General features: G+C 50.1%; 2 protein-coding genes across 2 annotated transcripts; one reads left to right on the top strand and one right to left on the bottom strand.

Annotated features, from left to right (window-relative positions):
• The first annotated feature begins 10,061 nt into the window (after positions 1-10,061).
• LOC115329878 lies at positions 10,062-12,515 on the top strand. The gene is made up of 6 exons (XM_029991596.4): positions 10,062-10,290; positions 10,371-10,575; positions 10,700-10,955; positions 11,017-11,155; positions 11,378-11,598; positions 12,185-12,515. The coding sequence occupies exons 3-6, from the start codon at positions 10,780-10,782 to the stop codon at positions 12,513-12,515; spliced, it is 867 nt and encodes a 288-aa protein (XP_029847456.4). The 5' UTR covers positions 10,062-10,290; positions 10,371-10,575; positions 10,700-10,779.
• On the bottom strand, positions 12,442-16,331 carry LOC115332851. The gene is made up of 3 exons (XM_029995357.4): positions 16,194-16,331; positions 15,086-15,200; positions 12,442-14,434 (listed from the first exon to the last, which is right to left on the bottom strand). The coding sequence occupies exons 1-3, from the start codon at positions 16,232-16,234 to the stop codon at positions 13,376-13,378; spliced, it is 1,215 nt and encodes a 404-aa protein (XP_029851217.3). The 5' UTR covers positions 16,235-16,331; the 3' UTR covers positions 12,442-13,375.
• Positions 16,332-18,281: the final 1,950 nt, after the last annotated feature.

The raw sequence follows: 18,281 nt of genomic DNA, 5'->3' as shown, positions 1-18,281 counted from the left end.
CAGCCGACGCAAACGGACCACGCGCGGCAGCTACAAACTCGGATGACGGAAGCCTTCTCAGAGGCGCGTCGCAATCTCGGGGTAGCGCGAGCGAAACAAAAAGCTCAGTACGACCGCTCGCATCGAGATCTCCGCTACAAAGTGGGCGATCTCGTCCTCAGACGCAACCATGTTCTGAGTGATGCCAGCAAAGGCTTCTCGGCCGCTTTGGCTCCGAAGTGGTGTGGCCCGTACCGAGTGCAGGAACTTCTCTCCCCACTCGTGTACAAGTTGACAAACTTGCAATCAAGAAAAGTCGGTGGGCCGGTACATGTGTGCGATCTGAAACCCTACCATGAGAGGGAAAACGGGGCCAACGAGCAAACTCAGCCCCCGCAGAAACATGCACACGCAGCGCAAGATAACGCCGACGATGAACAACAGGCGTCTCGCTACAATCTGCGGAGACGGAGGAACTATTATCCGAAGTTTTCGTAGAGGCAGCCCCTGTAAGTGGCGAAATGTCACATTAAGGGAAGTGCAACACACAATGCACCTGCTGCCTTCGCGAACGCGCCAGCCACCTTTGTTTACTGGCAAGCAGTGACCTAGATACGTCACCTCAGCGTTCGCTCCCGGATGAACCCGTAGGGGAATCCCCCAAACACGGCTTCCGAGGGAAAGGGTACGCGTAACTGCCATTGGTCGGTTATTGCCACCTACGCTCACGTGGGCCACATGTCAACGCAAGAGCGCGGTGCGAGCGTCGTCACAAGCGGTCGGAGACCAAGTGGTCATTCTACCGCAGTACGTTCCGCACCTACGAAGAGGACCTCCAGCCTTTGCTTCGCGTCGTTCGGGAGCTGCTGTCTCCTGGCTACGGCAGTTCAGCGGCGTCCAGGGACCAGAGCTGCGCGTGACTCGTCAGGCGGCCCCGCTACCCCAGCCGGCCGCGGGCCAAACCAGCAACCCGTCGTTTTCGTGGGCCGTCGGGATCGACATCCGGCCAGCGGCTGCCCGCTCGTCATCTTCGGCACCCGCGCAGCGGTCGGAAAGCTCGCCGACCAGGGACCAGCTGTTCCCGTTCGTCCCGTAACAGGTGCCGAGGGACCCAGGGACCTGGCGCAGTTCGCCCAGCAGGGCTCGTAGGGCATGCACTACATCGACAGTCGAGGGACAATCTACCGGGACCTGGCCGTCCGGAACGTGCTCGTCGATGAACACGGCTGCTACAAGGTCGCCGACTTCGGCCTCTCCAGGAGCACTATGGACTCCGAGACGGACCTCTACCACCAGTGTCCAAGTGCGCCCTCCCGGTGCGGTGGATGGCTCCGGAGTGCGTGCAACTCCTGGTTTCCCCTTCAAGTCCGGCGCCTGGGCGTTCGGAATGCTGCTGTGGGACATTCGTCAGTTTGGGCTCGACGCCCTACCCCGGCCTGGGTGCTCACGAGGTGACCCGCCACGTGCGCGGCGGTCACGGGATGACGCAACCGATCGACTGCAGCTGGGAGCTGTACCGCTGGTGAGGGACCGCTGTACGAACTTTTGGACCATGGACCAATGAGCCGAGCTGTTGTGTCCCGTGGCGGCCTTTTTCTTTTTTTTTTTCTTATTTTAGTCTAGTTGTTGTGTGTTCGTGTTGGTCCACCCGTTTGCGGGTGACTATTGGCTAAGGAGGGGGGAGTGTGGGGATTGTGATCCCTCAACATTCTGTCGTGTCAGCGTTTTGGCGCGCCGTGGCGGCCGCGCTGGCGTAGCGAGAGGTGGCGCTGCTTACCACTGTGAGTGGCTTCCTCCTCTCCCCCCTTGGGGCGATTTCCGTAACGGACCCCCGCACAAAGGAGATCGACGTGTCGCTCCTTGATTGGCCACTTCGCCGCCGCCGTTATCTTAAAACCAGCGGACAGCAGTCTCGCTTCCTTTTTTCTTCCTGGGATTCGGCGGCGGCGACAACGGGGACCCTTCCGGCGCACCGGTGAGCGTTTACCCCGTCCTTTGTACATTTGTGAACGACCGTTCGGCCGTGGGCGATCTCCACACCGACGGCGTTCACCAGCTTATAGCCGCTGTGTTGTTGTTATTTTGTTTCATTGTAAATAAACAGAGTTTATCACCGTTACCAACGTGACTGGTGTCTCATTGCGCTCGACGAGCAGCATGCCACGCGAGTGCGAACCCGCTTCGCGGTAGAGCGTCTCGCCGCGAACGTGGTACTCCCAAAGGCAGTGGCCCCAAGGAGAACCACAACCGTTGTGCACGAACGCAGTTGGAACTGGCTGCACTATTTTATGCTTATTTATTTAGTTTATATGCGGATCTTACAGGCACCACTGCGATACATTTTTTTTTCGCCAACACAGCCTTCGTGCAGGTCTGGCATGAGCACCTGCGATGACTCGGCGTTTTGTGAGGTCAGCAAATACATTATCAAATTCGGAACGCCATGAACGCTGCAACCTCCGCTTTATCGCCAGCGTCGATAGCCACTAAACTGCATGACTAACTCAATGGCTTCGGTATGCTCTATACCTGTTGGAGGGAGGAAAATGAGTTTAAATATTTACGCAACCTGTGAAACACGGCCACAGCTAAGGTGTGCGACGTCAGTGCCGTTAAGGTGTCATATCGGAGCAGATGGACTGAATGAACCATAAAGAGACGAGCGCGCATTATAGAGTCCACATGGGCGGTTCGTATAGGGAGTATTCACTGGCGGCCATAACTGTGTGCGCAACTGCTGAGCGCGTGCTGATGGCGTGCTTCCACAGTTCTTTCGCCACGAGCATTCCGCACCACCAAGATTGCCGGTCTTAGCAGCCTATAAACGTGAGCTCGTTCCGAGCATGCGCTCTAAAGATCGGTCTCAAATATGGCGTCCAGTGAATACTCCCTATTAAACCGAGTGGCACACCGGACGAAAGTTACATAACGTTTTGGAACAATTAGGGTGTTTTAAGTAGAGAGCACTTCAGCTATCTTCGTGAGAAGGAAGCGTGTTTTTTTTTATTTTTATGTCACTACGGTACATATAAACACATGCTAACAAAAAACGTCGAATCAAGAGGGACAAGGAAATAAACGAGACGAGGCCTACTTTCAAATTTATGTTTACTAAACCAAACACACATTATTATTATTACCATCTTTCTGGCTATTCGTACAGAAAATAAAACTCTGTAACTGTCGAGTATGAGACGGGGCACTGACGCACTTGCTTTCCCCTCGCTTTCTAATAGAAAATGCCTGGTAAACTTCTAAGGCAGTTTTACCTGCGTATCTCCCGAGATGTGTTGTTTGTGCTAAATCTGTGCCAGGTGGGCACCTATCACTTCCAGATTTCCCGGCGGGGACTGTTTTACTGATCACACATATGTTATCTTGCTACCATGCATGACCATACATGTTATCTTGCTCGCTTGTTACCTTTTTATCCGCGGCCCGTGGAATGTTTTGTCGGAGAAGGGCCGAAAATGGCTCGCGTCGATATGGAGCGCGGTCGACGGCGCGAAACTGCCGAGTGTCCCGCCAACAGCTGTCGCTGAACAACAACGGAGACCGCCATCCGAGTATAGTTGCGCGCCAGGCAGAAAGGCGGAGACGTTTGTAGACGATCAACGCTATGGGCACTTCCTCGCAGCTCGTATTGCAAATGCTGCTCATAAACCACGTGACTCCAATCAAGCAGTTGGAATCTCTCTGAAATAGCTCTCTGAGCCACGAGCAGACGACGCGTCGCTCGCAAAGCCCTGGCGTTAGCCTCCCGGGAGCCTGTATTGCAAAGAGCTTCCAACGGCTTGAGCGTGGTCGCGTTGCTTATAGGCCGCATTTGCAGTACGAGAAGCAAGGAGGTGACGAGCGCGTCGATCGTCTGCAAACGCCTCCGCTTTACCTCCTGCTTTCCTCCCCCCGGGCGAAAACGCAGCGCATGCTCACTGGCGACCAATCTCCGCAGGGGGCGTCCGCCTTTAAATTGCAAGCGCTCCCCGCTGTTTGAGATGGGCTCTCTCTTCAATCGGCCTTCTATGCGCCTTACAAGTAGGCGCATTTCAGTCTTCTGCGCATGGGAAAAGAGGTGTGAAGGTGGCAAAGGAGGTTATACCTAAGCTCCGACTCCTCGGGCCGGTTGAGGGGGGGGGGGGGGGGGGGGGGGGTCGCGGATGTAAAGCGTCGGCAAAGGCGAACGTGCTGTAGCAGTTGTGGCTGTAGCCGAAAGTCCTTCGCGTGGTTGCTGGTTAAAAAAAAAAGAGAAGAAAAGGTTCCGCTTCTGTCCTCTGTGATTTCGAGGTCGACTCCGATCAGGTGCTGTCCAAGGGGCAGTGTTACCAGGGGAAATGGAAACGTGCTGCGTCTTTAGATGTGGTGGGCGCTTTCACGACGGTGTGTCACACTTTAAATTTCTTGGAGGATTGACAGATTGAGAGCTCTTTTTTGATTCGGTGGATGGTGCTGCATGTCCGTTCTTAGTTGGTGGAGCGATTTGTGTGGTTAATTCCTATAACCAACGAGACTCTAGTCTATTAAATAGGTGCGTGGTTCTCTGCACCTAGCAGCCTTCTCAGAGGGACAAACAGAACAATAACAGGTCTGTGATGCCCTTAGATGTCCGGGGCCGCACGCGCGCTACACTGAAGGAAGCGGCGTGTTTTTATCCCTGTCTGTTAATTATTTATTGATTTAAATAGAGACTTGCATCGCCTTTCGGCATTATAGGGGGGGGGGGGGGGGGGTGAGTACATGAAATACATTAAATTCTAACAAAAAACATTGAAACACAAACAAGCTTGTATATACGTTAAACAAATCCTTCAATAGCCAACCTATTCCATTCTTCCATAGTTTTTGTAAAAAAAGAAAACGCAAAAAAAATTAAGACATTAAGCTTAGAAAAAAGTGGCTTGAGCAAATACAGGGGGCTAATTGAAGTCCATGGGATTACCCCCGAGCAGTTGTTCGTCTGTTTAAATAACAGGGCATAGAAAAATATGTTTCCACAAGATTTTGCCAAAAATAAAAACAATAATTACTTCTTGGTCTCAACGAGTCTACGACATAACTTCCTCGACGCGCTCGACGCCGCACACGAAAGGAGGGAACTTGCGTACGCTAACCACCCTCGTTCTCGGCATTTAGCAAAGAAACCTCGGCACGTCGGCCACCTCGCCCGTGAGTCCTTTGGCTTCGCTCCTTGATAGGTATCTGCTAGAATTGTTAGACAAAAACACATCGTGCCGCTTGAGTTATTTCGTCTGTCCTCTCTGAAAGGCGAAGTCAAGCTCGCTCGTAAAGGTGAGACAGCTGTTGAATAGCAGACGACGTTGCAAAGGAGCAGACGACGCTCAGATCTCGGCGACCCCCTATCTTTCCGCTCGAGCCAACCAGAGCTCGGCGTTCTGACGTCACCGACCCCTGCGCAAGAAGCAGACGAACTTGCCCTCCGCATAGCCTACCAACGAAAGCAGCGCCGTCTTGCGACACACACGGGCGTTATTAGAGGAGGAGGACACGACGGCCTCAATACAGGAGGCGTTGACCAATCCCACTAAAAGTTTCCAGTTATGTGTTGCAACTGCTAGTAGGACGGGAAGGCAATGGCGCTGCTTTTCCAAGGCACAGTGACTTTAGAGTAACTCGCCCTATGATGCCACCCGCCATTTCTTACTACTCGTGCCCACTGCATATTCTTTTTTCCGCGTCAATATGTATATTATCACTGGGAACACGCGCCTGTATTTGATTTTACTGAATACCCTCGAGGCTGCAGTGTTCCTCACTAAATGTCCAAATTTGTAAAAGGGTGGTGAGCTGGGCTAGTTGATAAATAATCTGCGTGGTTAAAGTCAGCGAGAAACGTAAGGCAACTGTAGAAGAATACAGGAGACAGGAGACAGAAGTCACCTTCTTTCCCCATCTCTTCTAGATGAAATACTGAGTTGCGAGTTCAGCGACACAATCCTGTCTGCTGTATTCTACCGTTTTTTCACGTTGCTCGCTGACTTTACCCATGTCCAGGTTTGTCTGCGTTTTCCACGGACGCAACACTCCGGGCAACTTTGGCACCAGGAACTTTCCGTACGCCTACTGTCACCACCTGGTGTACTGCTGCGTCGGCGTGGAGGCATCGTCAAGTGATGGGGACGTGCTCAAGAACTTGTCCGCGCTGTCGAACAACCAGTGCACGGTGGGCGTCATCTTCGGAGGTGAGATTATGGCTCCATGAACTGAAACACCTTTCCGCGTAGCCTGACCTGAATGCCATGAACGCGTCGTTGACTGGTATGTTGCTCGGTTCTTTGTTTTATCACGTCCATTTTCGGTTGGTGACGTCAGAAAAAGTGCAGTGTTGGAAATTGAAACCATTTTGGCGGAGGACAGTAGTAGAGAAAAAGAAATAGGAATAAAAATCGCGATAAAAAAGAAAGACACAAAAAACGGAGAGGAAAAGGGACAGCGTGGCCAGCCATCCATGCTTAAACCTTGCCCCTCTTTTGCTCCCCGTTTTTTTCTTTCGTCTTTTCTTTTAGAGCGCAGCTCTTAGGCGCCCGTTTCCGGCTTGAGCGCCGTCGCCGTCGGCGTAACCGTGAGGTCACGTGACCCCCTTAGGTCACGTGACCCTCCCCTGAGGTCATGTGACCCCCTGAGGTCATGTGACCCCCTGAGGTCACGTGACCCCCTCCCCCGAGTTCACGTGACCCCCGTGACGTCACGGGGGTCACGGTACCTCACGGGGCCACGTGGCCCCCGTGGCGGAGTAAGAGGCAGGAGGACGAGGTGATCGAGGAGGAGGAAGGAGGGGTATACCCTCCCCTCAGTACTCTTCCATTCTCCTCCTCAAGCTGCGCTCTAATTCGGCGTTACAGGGAGTTGTAAAGGGCTTTTATTTTTTTATCACTATTTTTATCGCTATTTCTCTTTCTCTCCCGCCAATTTCTCATGTTATATTCGTGTGTCTTTTTCTTTTAATTGTCAGTACTTCGTCTCTGTCCTTCTCTCACTTAGTATTAAACGCCAGTTGTGAGCAGCGCTCTATCCTGCCTCTACGTTCTTCCTTTGCGCTAATTTTACCAAGGTGTCGCCTATCCACCACCTGTTCTGCAACGTCACAGTCCCGGCGTCTGGTAGACACGACCAACACCACTTTTTACCCTAAACGATCTGGAGCGCCTGCTCTTCCGCAAAGCACCTGGGGCAGCCAATTGCTGCAATCTACGAAGAGCTCTTGGCGAATCACGGGGCTGATATATGTTTAGACCCCAATAAAAAGTTTAGCGCTGCGGCAGTGAACACTGTCGCACGACGCGCTCAACGCCACCACGCAGCATTTTTTTTTTATTATTTAAACATATGAGCAGACTTTTTATTTCCCCAGCGCCCATTGTGGATTGTAGCGATTGGTTCACTCAATTGCTATGCGAGAAAGCAGACGCTCCAGGTTTCTTGAAGTGCCCGACGCAGTCAGACGACATGTGTCACAGGTGTCCGCGAGCCCTAGTGCACACCGACCACAAAAGCGCAGGCTCCGTGGGGAAAGACGACGTGGACCTGAACATGCTCCTTTCGGACCTCTGGCGGTCGGCCCAGTTCGCGGCCAGGCTTCTGGGCCTGCACAGTTCGGCTCCCTTCTCCTCCGCCTACCTGTTCTGGAAGCAGCCGTCACCAAGCAACAAGAACCATCTGACCAGGCTGGCGGTCACGCTTCGCAAGAAGCTCGCCTCTCATTCGGTCGACCTTGGACTCGTCATCGATGGCGCTGTAGATGTCAACTCCAGCTTCAACTTCCGCGGGTAAAGGGAGATTCACACACTTGCGTTGAGTCGGACCGAGTGCGAGGGTTGCTATGGCAACAACTCCGTCGGCTCCACCAAAACCGGTTTTTACTCCGTTTTGTTACAGCCGACGCAGCTGTGGCCATAGCAACCCTCGCACTTGGTCGAACTCAACGCAAGTGTCCGCATCGCCCTTAAGGCATGAAATAAAAGTGGAACGCGATAAAGTTGTCGAGCCCCGTTAGCATCGCGTTCTCATTCGCGTCTCATGCTCAGAGACGCGAGTGCGCTCCGAGATCTAGAGACGCAATCGCATCTCCGAATCGTCCTGTCGCTGCTGCCACATCACTTCGGCTTGAAGGGCACGCGTATATGCAATCAATCAATCAGCATACAATCCGCTCGTTCCCAAGCCGTGCATCCGTGCTTTGCGTGGCCTTGTCAGTAGCGTTTGTGGCTCGCAACCGAAGGGCCGTGGGTTCCAATCCCCCAAGAAATTCCTCAAATTTTCTCTCTGAGGCAAATTAATTACTTTTTGAAGTGAAATCGTTTGAGACATGCCTTCGACCTTTAATTTGTAATACATGTCATGTATTAATCACTTTTATTCCACGCCTGAAGTCACGTGACGTCATGACCCTGTCAAACATTCAAGATTTTCCCTCCCGACCGACACCCACGCCGGTTTTTCTGCGAAACGAGCTCCTCAACACTCTCGCGTTCAAACACCGATAAGAGCGGTTGCCGAATGCAAGGATGCGGTTCGGACCTGCCATTCCTTCGCTCTAGTAGCATGTATAACTCGTTGACTTGATATCTTTTTAGATAAGTTCTGACAACACTGACGTTCCGCACATGCAATTCAAACGCACACGGCTTGCACTGACGTGACATTAGCGGCCCCTCGGCTTTGGTGCTTCGCATGATCATTCTGCAGGCTACATACATTTCGCATCATCGAAATTGTTTCTCTCGACAAGGACAATTAAAAATGTCCACAAGCGTGATAAGACGCATCATGGGCGTTATCGGGCATGGCAACAAGCGGTCGATGGCCCGGTCACTCCTCATCTATAGACCATTTCACAAAGATGCTCCTGGCTATTAACCACGTTGAATTAACCTGAGACTGGGTAAGAGAAGCACATCAAAACGTATAAAGGACTTTTGAGACGTCGTCCTGTTTATTTTCTGCCCCTTCTACGCTTTGATGTTTCTTCTTTACCCCAGTCTCAGGTTAATTTAACATGGTTAATATCCACCAGCTCGCCTGCGCCCTCACAATTTTTTTTTAGGCTCCTCGTAAGGGCTCATTCACACTGGAAGCGGATCCGCGTTCGCAAAGCGGTTGCGAACGCGGTTGTATAAGGATTCAGTACAATTGCACGCGCACACGATGACATCAAATGCGCGTGCAATTGCACTGGATCTTTATACAACCGCTTTCGCAACCGCTTCGCGAACGCGGATCCGCTTCCAGTGTGAATGGGGGGTAAGCTTTTATGCGAATGGCGCGTGCTTTGTTCGCTTTCAGAGGCGACCAACACGCCCGTGCTTTCAATCAAAGATCAGACACACACCGCGTCACTGATTCTGTAAGCCTTGGAAGGGTATATCATCACACCGAAAATAACAAAGCTGCAGTTCTGATGTTTCGGCGTAACCCATAGATTCCCAATATTGACAGCGGCGTCAGCGCTGGGATGGGTCACTCGGTGACTAGCCCCAGCCGAATCCTGGCGCAGCTCTCCTGTACAATCTAGAGCACTATTGGGCAGGAGATCGAACTATAGGGGGCGCTCTGACCCGTTTGTTTTCCCTACGCTTGGTGTTTACTCAACACAAGGCCTGTGCACATGCCGACAGGCCTTATGGGCATGGCCATGTCATCTTCTACAATAGAGCGCGGGGCGCAGTTTAATGTAAAAAATACTAACAATCGACGAAGCGACGTTAAGTGCCGGATCTATCCTCAGAGAATGCGAGCTTGACCCACTTCGGCTTTTGTGATGAGCTGGGATCGTGCATGCTGCATTGTTCATGCAGGCCTAGTGGAAACAAAACAGCCCCTCCTCCCCCTCGCCGGAGAACACGAATTCCAGCCGAACGCTGACGCCGCGTTCGGTTATGTCGGCCGAACGCTGCGTCCTTGTATTTGTTGTCCCCATCCGTGTAGTTGTTAGGTTAACCGCTTGGGGCGTCACGGTCTGTCCTCCTCCCCAATAGCGAGCGGGCACGCCGACCGTGTCGCGACCGGCGCCTATTGTTCGTCGTGCCCTGGCGGAAGACGGCGCTATTTCCTCGGGAGGCAATGGCGACGAACAGCAGCGCGGAAGGTGTCCCCGTCGTGATTACGACGGGATTTCAAGCGGTCACGAATCCTGAAAGTTTCTTTCGTGGTGCTAATTTAACGAAGGGGAAGCTCCTCCACGAATCTGGCCACGTTTATGACGTGAAGGAGGTCCGTTTCGACGGACGAGCGGATGTCACGGCGCGCTGTGTGCCGCAGACAAGACTGAGCGCACCCGTAAAGCACGTCGAGCTTCACGTAAGTACATAAGAGTCAGTTTTCTTAATTTGCGTTGAGGGATTGCTCTAACGAGGTACATTTATTCCGTTCTGAATTAGCTTGACAACAACCGGGCGATTGTTTCCGCACAATGCGACTGTCGTGCTGGCGTCGCAGGGAGGTGTAAACACACCGCGGCAGTCGTCGTGTACTTGAAGGAAGATGTAGCAGCATCAAAAACGAGCTGCGCAAGGAGCTGGGGCATACCGTCATCGAAAAAAACGTACCCTAAGTTCTCCCGAGTGGCTCCCAACTCGCAGAAAGGTGCGTGCTTATGCATGTGTACAAATTACTCTTTTGAATGTTTTAATTAGCACTTAGCTCTTTTGCCACGCGATAGTCGAGAACAAATAAGCGTTGCAACTTTGCTTCTCCACCATGTGTGCAGGAACATCAGTGTCTGTCTGTGCTGTGGATGTGAGCCACGTTAAACAGTTCTTCGGCGATTTGAGTTGCCCCCTCAACGACATGTTGCGAGCGGAAGAGCTGGTCTGCGACCAGGATGAGGAATCTGTGGAGCAGCCACCCTCTCCAGAGGCCCTGGTGCTCTTTGATTGGCCATTGGAGGGATTCCACTACAGGAACTTCTTCATCGAGTTTGAATCTGGAGGGCCCATTCAAAAGGAAGAGACATTTGTGGAAAGGTAAGGTGGCGTGCATTGTGTTAGTATCGATCTCCTAATTTGTATAAAATGTATCTTGCAGCCTGCGAAGTCGTGAGAGGGCTGTCTACGATAGGAGCATATGCAAGTCGTCTGAAGAGATTCAAAGTATCTGCAGGAACACACACTTGTCGAGGGACACCTGGCGGAAGGAGAGACTGCCTCGCATTACAGCAACAAAGGTGTGCACCATTTAAATAAGGACAATGTCAATATCTTTTTGTACAAATGTAGTACTAGATATTCATTATTTTCGGATGGAACAACTCCTTGGTTTGTACTGATATATCTGCCAATGGCGGTCAAAGAGGCAAACATCCTGGGTCTAGGAGACGCGGCTTCAGCTTCAGAATCGAAATGTTCTCGTACGGATGTTTACAATTTTATTTCTTTCCACTTGGTAGGCACATAAAGTAATACGCTGCCAAGGAGACTTGCAGAAGCTTGCCAAGGAGATGGTGCTTGAAGTGCCCTTTTCGTCCCAAGCAACAGCGCATGGGGTGCGTTACGAGCCAGAAGCTCGAGCCAAGTTTGAGGAAGAGCGCTGCGTCAAGGTCCACCAGTTCGGGCTTGTTGTGATGCCCGAAGATCCCTGGCTGGGGTGTTCTCCTGATGGACTCTTCCGGTACGTATTAAGCTGGAACCTCTTGGATAGCGTCAGAATAGCAGCAAGTGGTTCGCTGTGCCTTATCTTCTGGTTAGCTTAGGGAAAGGCAAAAGTTACGACCCTTGTGAGCCAGTAAGGGCGGTCCACTCAGCAGCTCGTCACAAGAGGCACACCCCGAGAGTGCATTGCCACATGTCTCATTGTAATGCTCCGATAGGCATATTGCTCCAGCTGCAGCTCCCGCTGCTTGCTTGGGAAGCCAAGTCTCTTTGTTGAATGTCGGCTGCCATTTTGAGGCTTCCAGGCGGTTACACTAAAAGTTTCTCCTAGTAGTTTCTGGTAGCTTTGCACTTCGCATAATTAGATGCTTACTGTTCCACCGCAAATAGTACACATGCATGTAATATCCTTAACTGTACATAGCTTTCGGTATTGGCTCGTACATATTTAAATACAATGTATGAGCTTCAAAAACAGAAAAATGCTCGTGAATCACCAGGAGGTGCTTTCCGCAATTCCGCTTCCAGAATGTTTTATTAGCAATCCGTTTTCAAACAGCAGTCCTAGCACGCATAAGCCAGCTCACCACATTTCGTATCTTCAGGAACGATGAGGGCAAGGTCAACTTGCTTGAAATCAAGTGCCCTGCCAGCCGGTGGAAGAAACCATTGACGGAGAAGCCACTACTTGCATATTTAGTGGAAGACAAGCATACCAAGATCATCAGCTTAAGGCAGTCACATCCCATCTACACTCAGATCCAAATCTGCCTGTATGTCCTCCAACTAGAACAGTGCGAGCTGTTCATCTACTGCTCCGTAGACCGGAAGACGTTCCGAATTAAGCGGGACGAGGCATTCCTCTCTTATGCAATCCCATCGCTTAGATCATTTTATTTCACCTTTTTCATACAGGAACTTGCTGCACTTTGTTGAAAAAAAGCAACCTCCACAAATAACGCTAAAATGTGTGTAGCAAAAAAACTGGGATGGATTCAAACGAGTTTGGGCGAGTTGGTTCAGGATCTAAAAGGTTAAGAAGCGTAGACAAAACGAGGACGGGAAAGGAACGAGGACGGGTGCTAACTCACAACTGATTTTATTAGAAATTCATCCTAGCTTATATCCACAAATTCCGTTGCCCGACTTGCATCGCAACAATTCGCCACTCCTACATGCAGCCATCCAAAAAAGAAACCATTCTGATGTAGAAAAAAAGAAGGCGCGCTAACGCACTGGCCATAGGGCCTCGATAACCTCTCTTGTGCGTTAGTATGCCTTCTCTTTTTCTACATCAGAATGAGGTTTCTGTTTTGGATGGCTGCATGTAGGAGTGGCAAATTGTTGCGATGCAAGTCAAGCAAGGGAATTTGTGGATATAAGCTACGATGAATTTCTAATAAAATCAGTTGTGAGTTAGCACCTGTCCAGTCATATTCGTGGCTTCCTCGTCCTCGTTTTGTTTGCGCTTCTTAACCTTTTAAAAAACTGAGAATTGCAATACACTGTACAGAAGCCTAAATAAAAAATCAAAACACTATTTTGTTTCTGAATCATTATTGCACGAAGGCATTACTAAGGATTGCAAAGTGATCTGTAAACTGAAAATAATCTTGTATCCTACTGTTCTCCAGAGGCCGGGAGAGAATGCATCATGAAGGAAACACCACAAACTTACGGTTAATTTCTTTTGAGAACAAACTAAAACGCAGCTTTTTTTTTCTGTTTTATTCGTTGACAGATCACTGAGGCTTAAACTTTTGCTCTTTGCCGAGTCATGCAGCTTAGGCGGAAGACTACTGCTCCTTCTGTGACTTAAATATCCCTGGCCTTAGGTTTGTTAGGACACATAAAATGTGCATAACATTGTCCAAGTGTGGGATCAGGTGGTGCGAAATACGTCTGGTGATGGTGTAGATTTTCACCCTTTGAATAACTCTTTCTACGTGTATCCTGACGGAGGCAGTAGCGTACGTAGAGTCCACCTCTACCTCGGTAAACTGTGCACCCGATGCAAACGGTGGCATCACCAACGTGGCTCTTTGGGCGCCGACACCAGTCACTATCCCTGGGAAGCCTTTGTCAGCGAGGACAACATCGTTTGGCTGCAGCTTGAGCAAAAATCCAGATTCTACTGTGATGGCAGTATCGCTTGTGCGTCCTCCAAACCCATCAGAAAGAAACGTCACCAGCCCGCTGGGTGCAATTCCGATTAAATACTTCACAGTGAAGCATCCCTTGTACTGTGAGTACCACAGGTTTTGCTGCTCGACGGTGGGGGGCATTTCAACTGTCATCTCTGTGCAGTCTATAATAACCCTGCAAAGAGGGTAGTTAACCTTAAAACTCGGTGGCATGGTAGCCTGAATGGCGGCCCTACTCGGCCACCAAATCCAGCTCTTTGTCCTGGCACAGAGGGTTTCTAGTGTTCGCGTAAACATTCGTGCGGCAGTCCTGCGGTCCACAGTGAACAGAACCCCCAAACATGAAAATGGCACATTGTGTTTGAGCTTAATTAAAAACAGCAAAAGCCGATTCTCGGCCGAGAGCTCATTCTGCCTCCTTGGGACATCTGGAAGCAAGCTTAAAAGGAGAGCAAATAACGAGAAAGATGTGGCACTAAGGCTTTCCAGCCTCGCCTCATCATGCCGAACCGAGTTGTAGCCCATGAAACAAGGCTCTTTGTAGGCTGGTCCCACTCCCTTGTCCACGACTGCTGGTTTGTCCGGCCCGCTTCCTTGGTCCAGTACCGCCTTGTGGCTGACAAAGGTTGTAGCCTCATTTCCCACGATGCAACAAAAGAACTGGTTGCACAGTGAGAAATCTGTCCCTTCGTCATTGGTCATGGTGCAAGCCTGCAAAAATATTTAAAAAAAAATATTTTAGATTGAATCAAACAGTTCATTTCTATGCAATATTTGTCGGCTTCCCAGTTGCATGTAAAAATTCTAGATTAGTTGATCTTTATATACAATTGCATTAGAAAGAAAAATAATAGTTTAGAGGGCTGAGTTCCAAGTTTTCATGAGCATCTGGCATGCCGCATCACAACATTATGAAATAATTCAGCACTGTACAAGATTTGTGGTACAAAGAAATACCTCGGTTGAGCAGTCACAAAAATGTAATTACCCTCTTTTAGACAACAGACACCGTGGCCATATTAAAAAATTTTGTGATTGCGATGGCATCGGGTTGCACTTGCAGAGTTCGCTTCGGACTGGTTCTCCTTGTTGCCTTCGGTAAGTGCAATGCATACTGGGAGAAAGCTAACACAGAGCCAGTGTGTGTTAAAGGAGCTCGCTATCAAAGAAGAAAGCATCCTGGGTTTGAAATCTTTGGTTTTTGGAATGTCATGGCTCCCAGCAATAAATACTTAAACCAGTCACATAACAATGACCGATATCCAAAGCACCGCCATTTTAACGTGGTGTTGCTAGTGGTGCCATAATCATTAGTTAGATTAAAAAGCAGTCGAAGAATTGGCACTTCAAAGTCCTGCTTACGTCGACTGTTAAAGGACAAAGTTGGGGTAGCTCCGTTGGCTGCTCCATGGTCGCGCCACTCTCGGGTCCACTTGTCGCTGATGCTGCAACACTGTGCGCGTCCCTCTTCAGTTTCCTGAAAAGACGCATTTATCCGTCAGTAGTAGTGTGTACTGTGTTTGTAGATATACTTGTGCATTAAAGGGGCTATGCTACACATTTCTAACTGTTCTTAAATACTGCGCAGAATGAATCCTTCACGCTAATAACCTACGAAACAGACATTAGTTTTACTCTCCAAGCAATGGTAGTCGCAGAAATAAATAGAGAAAAAAGGGGCAGCATTCACCCTCTCAACTCGCAGAAAGAATCGGCCATGTGACCTGGCGACGATTATATGCCGCCATGTTCACCATAGCCACGCACTGGGCTTAGCAAAGCATAGGGTGCTTGCGGGTTCCCGCACATTGTTAGAGCTCGCCTACTCTCGTCACCCCGGCGATTAGGCTCCGAGCCACTACCCGAATGTTTGGCGAGGTGTTGATTGTCACGAGCCAAAGTCGAGTGATGACGCAGTGCTTGGATCCAGTCGATGTGCCTTAATCAAATAGCGTCAGATGAGGATCCTGTAGTGAGGTGAGAGGTAGCACGCAGGATTATTTTTCCATTTCATTTCATTTATTGTCCTCAAAAGCATCTGGCGATGCATTACATGAGGGGGGATAGCAAAAAATGGGGAAAAGTCGCGATATACACATTACATGAGTAAAGAATGATCTTGGACTGGTTCTCACATAGAAGAACACAGCAAATGCCATACACACAGCGTATGACAACGTAGTTTCCCTAGACTGTGTGTCCCATTCTACGTCACCGAGCTTTGCGAACAAGAGAACAAAGAAAATGGGTGACTTTTATCTTCCCACTTGCACCGCGTCAAAGAAGCTTCTGTATTAGTGGCGTTGCGTTCGAGTATACTTGGATCACAGTAACGCCAGTCCGCGTATGTAAAGAGAAAAACATTCCAACAAAATTTAGTTGCACAGCCTAGCCTTCTTAAGAGACTCCAAACATCGTACAGACTCGTTAGCAAAAGAAAGAAAGGTAAGCTGCGGGAACGAAGAGTCACCTGTCGTGTCGTTCTGCGATTCCCAGCACCTCTCTCTTCATGTAGGCTGGCGGAAAGATCGACGGGTTATAGGCTGGATGGGCGACCTCGTTCCGCTTCTCGTTCCCGATGAAGTGCTTGCTGCATATTTTGGAGTTAGCTGTGGGTTTCCACGTTGTTCCATCGGCGCTACAAAGAGTCAATTTATTATTCGTCAGCAGCTTAGTGCAACACGGGATGTGCAGGTAGAAAAACGCCACTTACTTGCATTGACGCACAAGTCGAATCCAGGCCGCGCGGCGCTCCACCTCGTACGGTTTCGAAGGGAAGCTATAGAACCTAGTGTCGGGCGCGTTCTCGTAGGTATTGCTGCAGCCAACCACACAACAATTGTTATGGCTTTTTTTCTTTGGAATAAGCATCTCAGAAGGTGCAGTGACTACCGCTACAACACCACAGCGATTGCAGAAGCCTCCGTAGCTGCCGTGGCAGTGTCCGCGGCCTCCCGGTGTGGCCGACACGTTTGCCGCTAGGGGCGCCCTAGTCGGCGCTTGAATTACGTCTGTCCGGTCCCTATATAGACCGACACGCGGAGCGGCTCTGTTTACCAACACGGCCGGGAGGCCGCGCATGCGCGGTAGCTATGTGGGCAAAAGCATCCCGGCTCTCCGTGTTTTCGCCATTGCGCTCTATGGCGTGCGCTCGTTGTTGACGTTGTCGGGACGCTTGTATCTTTATTTGTGTGTCGCATTTCCTCATAACGTATGTCGTATGCTATGCCCGACTATTTGAGCTCGTTGCCCGAGCCTGAACGGTAGCGGTATCGAAACAAACTGTGCGTGGACGGCGTTGCCTACGAGGATCCGTACGCCGTAAACAAGGCCTTGGTGCAGGACTTCCGACGTAAAGTTGCTGCCACGGAAGTCGACGGCTCAGGTCGCCGTTAATTTAGTTTTCGCCAAGTCAGTCCACGGCCGACACGGTGCAGGCCTACAACTCGAGGCCTACGATTACATCGAGTCGGTTTCCGCACTGCCGGCGGGATCAGCAGACTGTGGGTCTGCGGAAGTGTGTGTATTTAATAATTGATTAAATAGACAGAGCTTCTTCAAGTCAAGGTATGATATTTTTCATACCCTCGTGACCACAAGGCATTACAACCAGTAAAGGTTTGTCCGTTCTGCAGTCTTGGCTGTAACAGGTTGCAAGTAACGGCGTTACCAGGAACGCGTTACTTTTTTCAGTAACGTAGTGACCTACTCGTTACGTTTTTGACACAGTAGCGGGTAACGCACTTATCCTACTATTTCAAGTAACGTAGTTACGTTAGTCGTTACTACTTCCCAAGTCTTAAAGAAATTACATTTCAATTGTTTCCGTGTTTTAGGCGTCAAGCCATGTTTTCTTTGCGTTTTTTCTCGTAAGTATTTAGGTGAAACCGTAAAAAGAGATAAAGTATTTATGTTCAGCTTCTGCTTCATATATGACCTGTATCGTCAAAACCGTAAAATGTGTTAAATCATAATTTAAATAAAGTAACGCAGAAGTAACGTGCCATACTTTTTATCGGTAGCGGTAACGCGTTCTTTCTATTTTTAGGTAACGTAGCTCAGTAACGCGTACCTTTTATTTGCAAGTAACGAGTGACGTATTTCGTTACTTTTTTTCGGTAACGCCTACAACACTGCCGTTCTGTCGCCGATCCCCTTCTGCTCGGTAGCACGTGCGTAGCGAGCCTCCGACGAGCGCTTGGCCTGTGCGTTGTGCGCAAACACCGTGGGAACAAAATCCGGGTGGTCTTGATCAGACGACGGTTTCCCTGCACATAAGCAAGCTTCGCGACGGAGATTGAAATGGAAGCCGCACTTGCCTCCAGAAAGTGTTTGCCGCACAAACGGTCGTTCGCGCGAGGCGACCATTCTTTTCGATCCACGGATATTATCCACCTTCTATGCCTTTCAGAGTCTGCCGGGAACTTGTGGAAGCTCACTCCGCTGCTTTTCTTGTACATTTCGGTGCAATTAACGGCAACACAGCTTCGCGACATGCTGAAATGCTATGACGCCCATGCAAAACGTGCGCACTTTTGCCCACACCCCCCGGCTCCGG

This window comes from Ixodes scapularis, unplaced genomic scaffold (assembly GCF_016920785.2).
Source record: "Ixodes scapularis isolate PalLabHiFi unplaced genomic scaffold, ASM1692078v2 PGA_scaffold11__112_contigs__length_91849675, whole genome shotgun sequence".
NCBI lineage: Eukaryota > Metazoa > Arthropoda > Arachnida > Ixodida > Ixodidae > Ixodes > Ixodes scapularis.
This window is presented reverse-complemented; position numbering and strand designations above follow the sequence as displayed.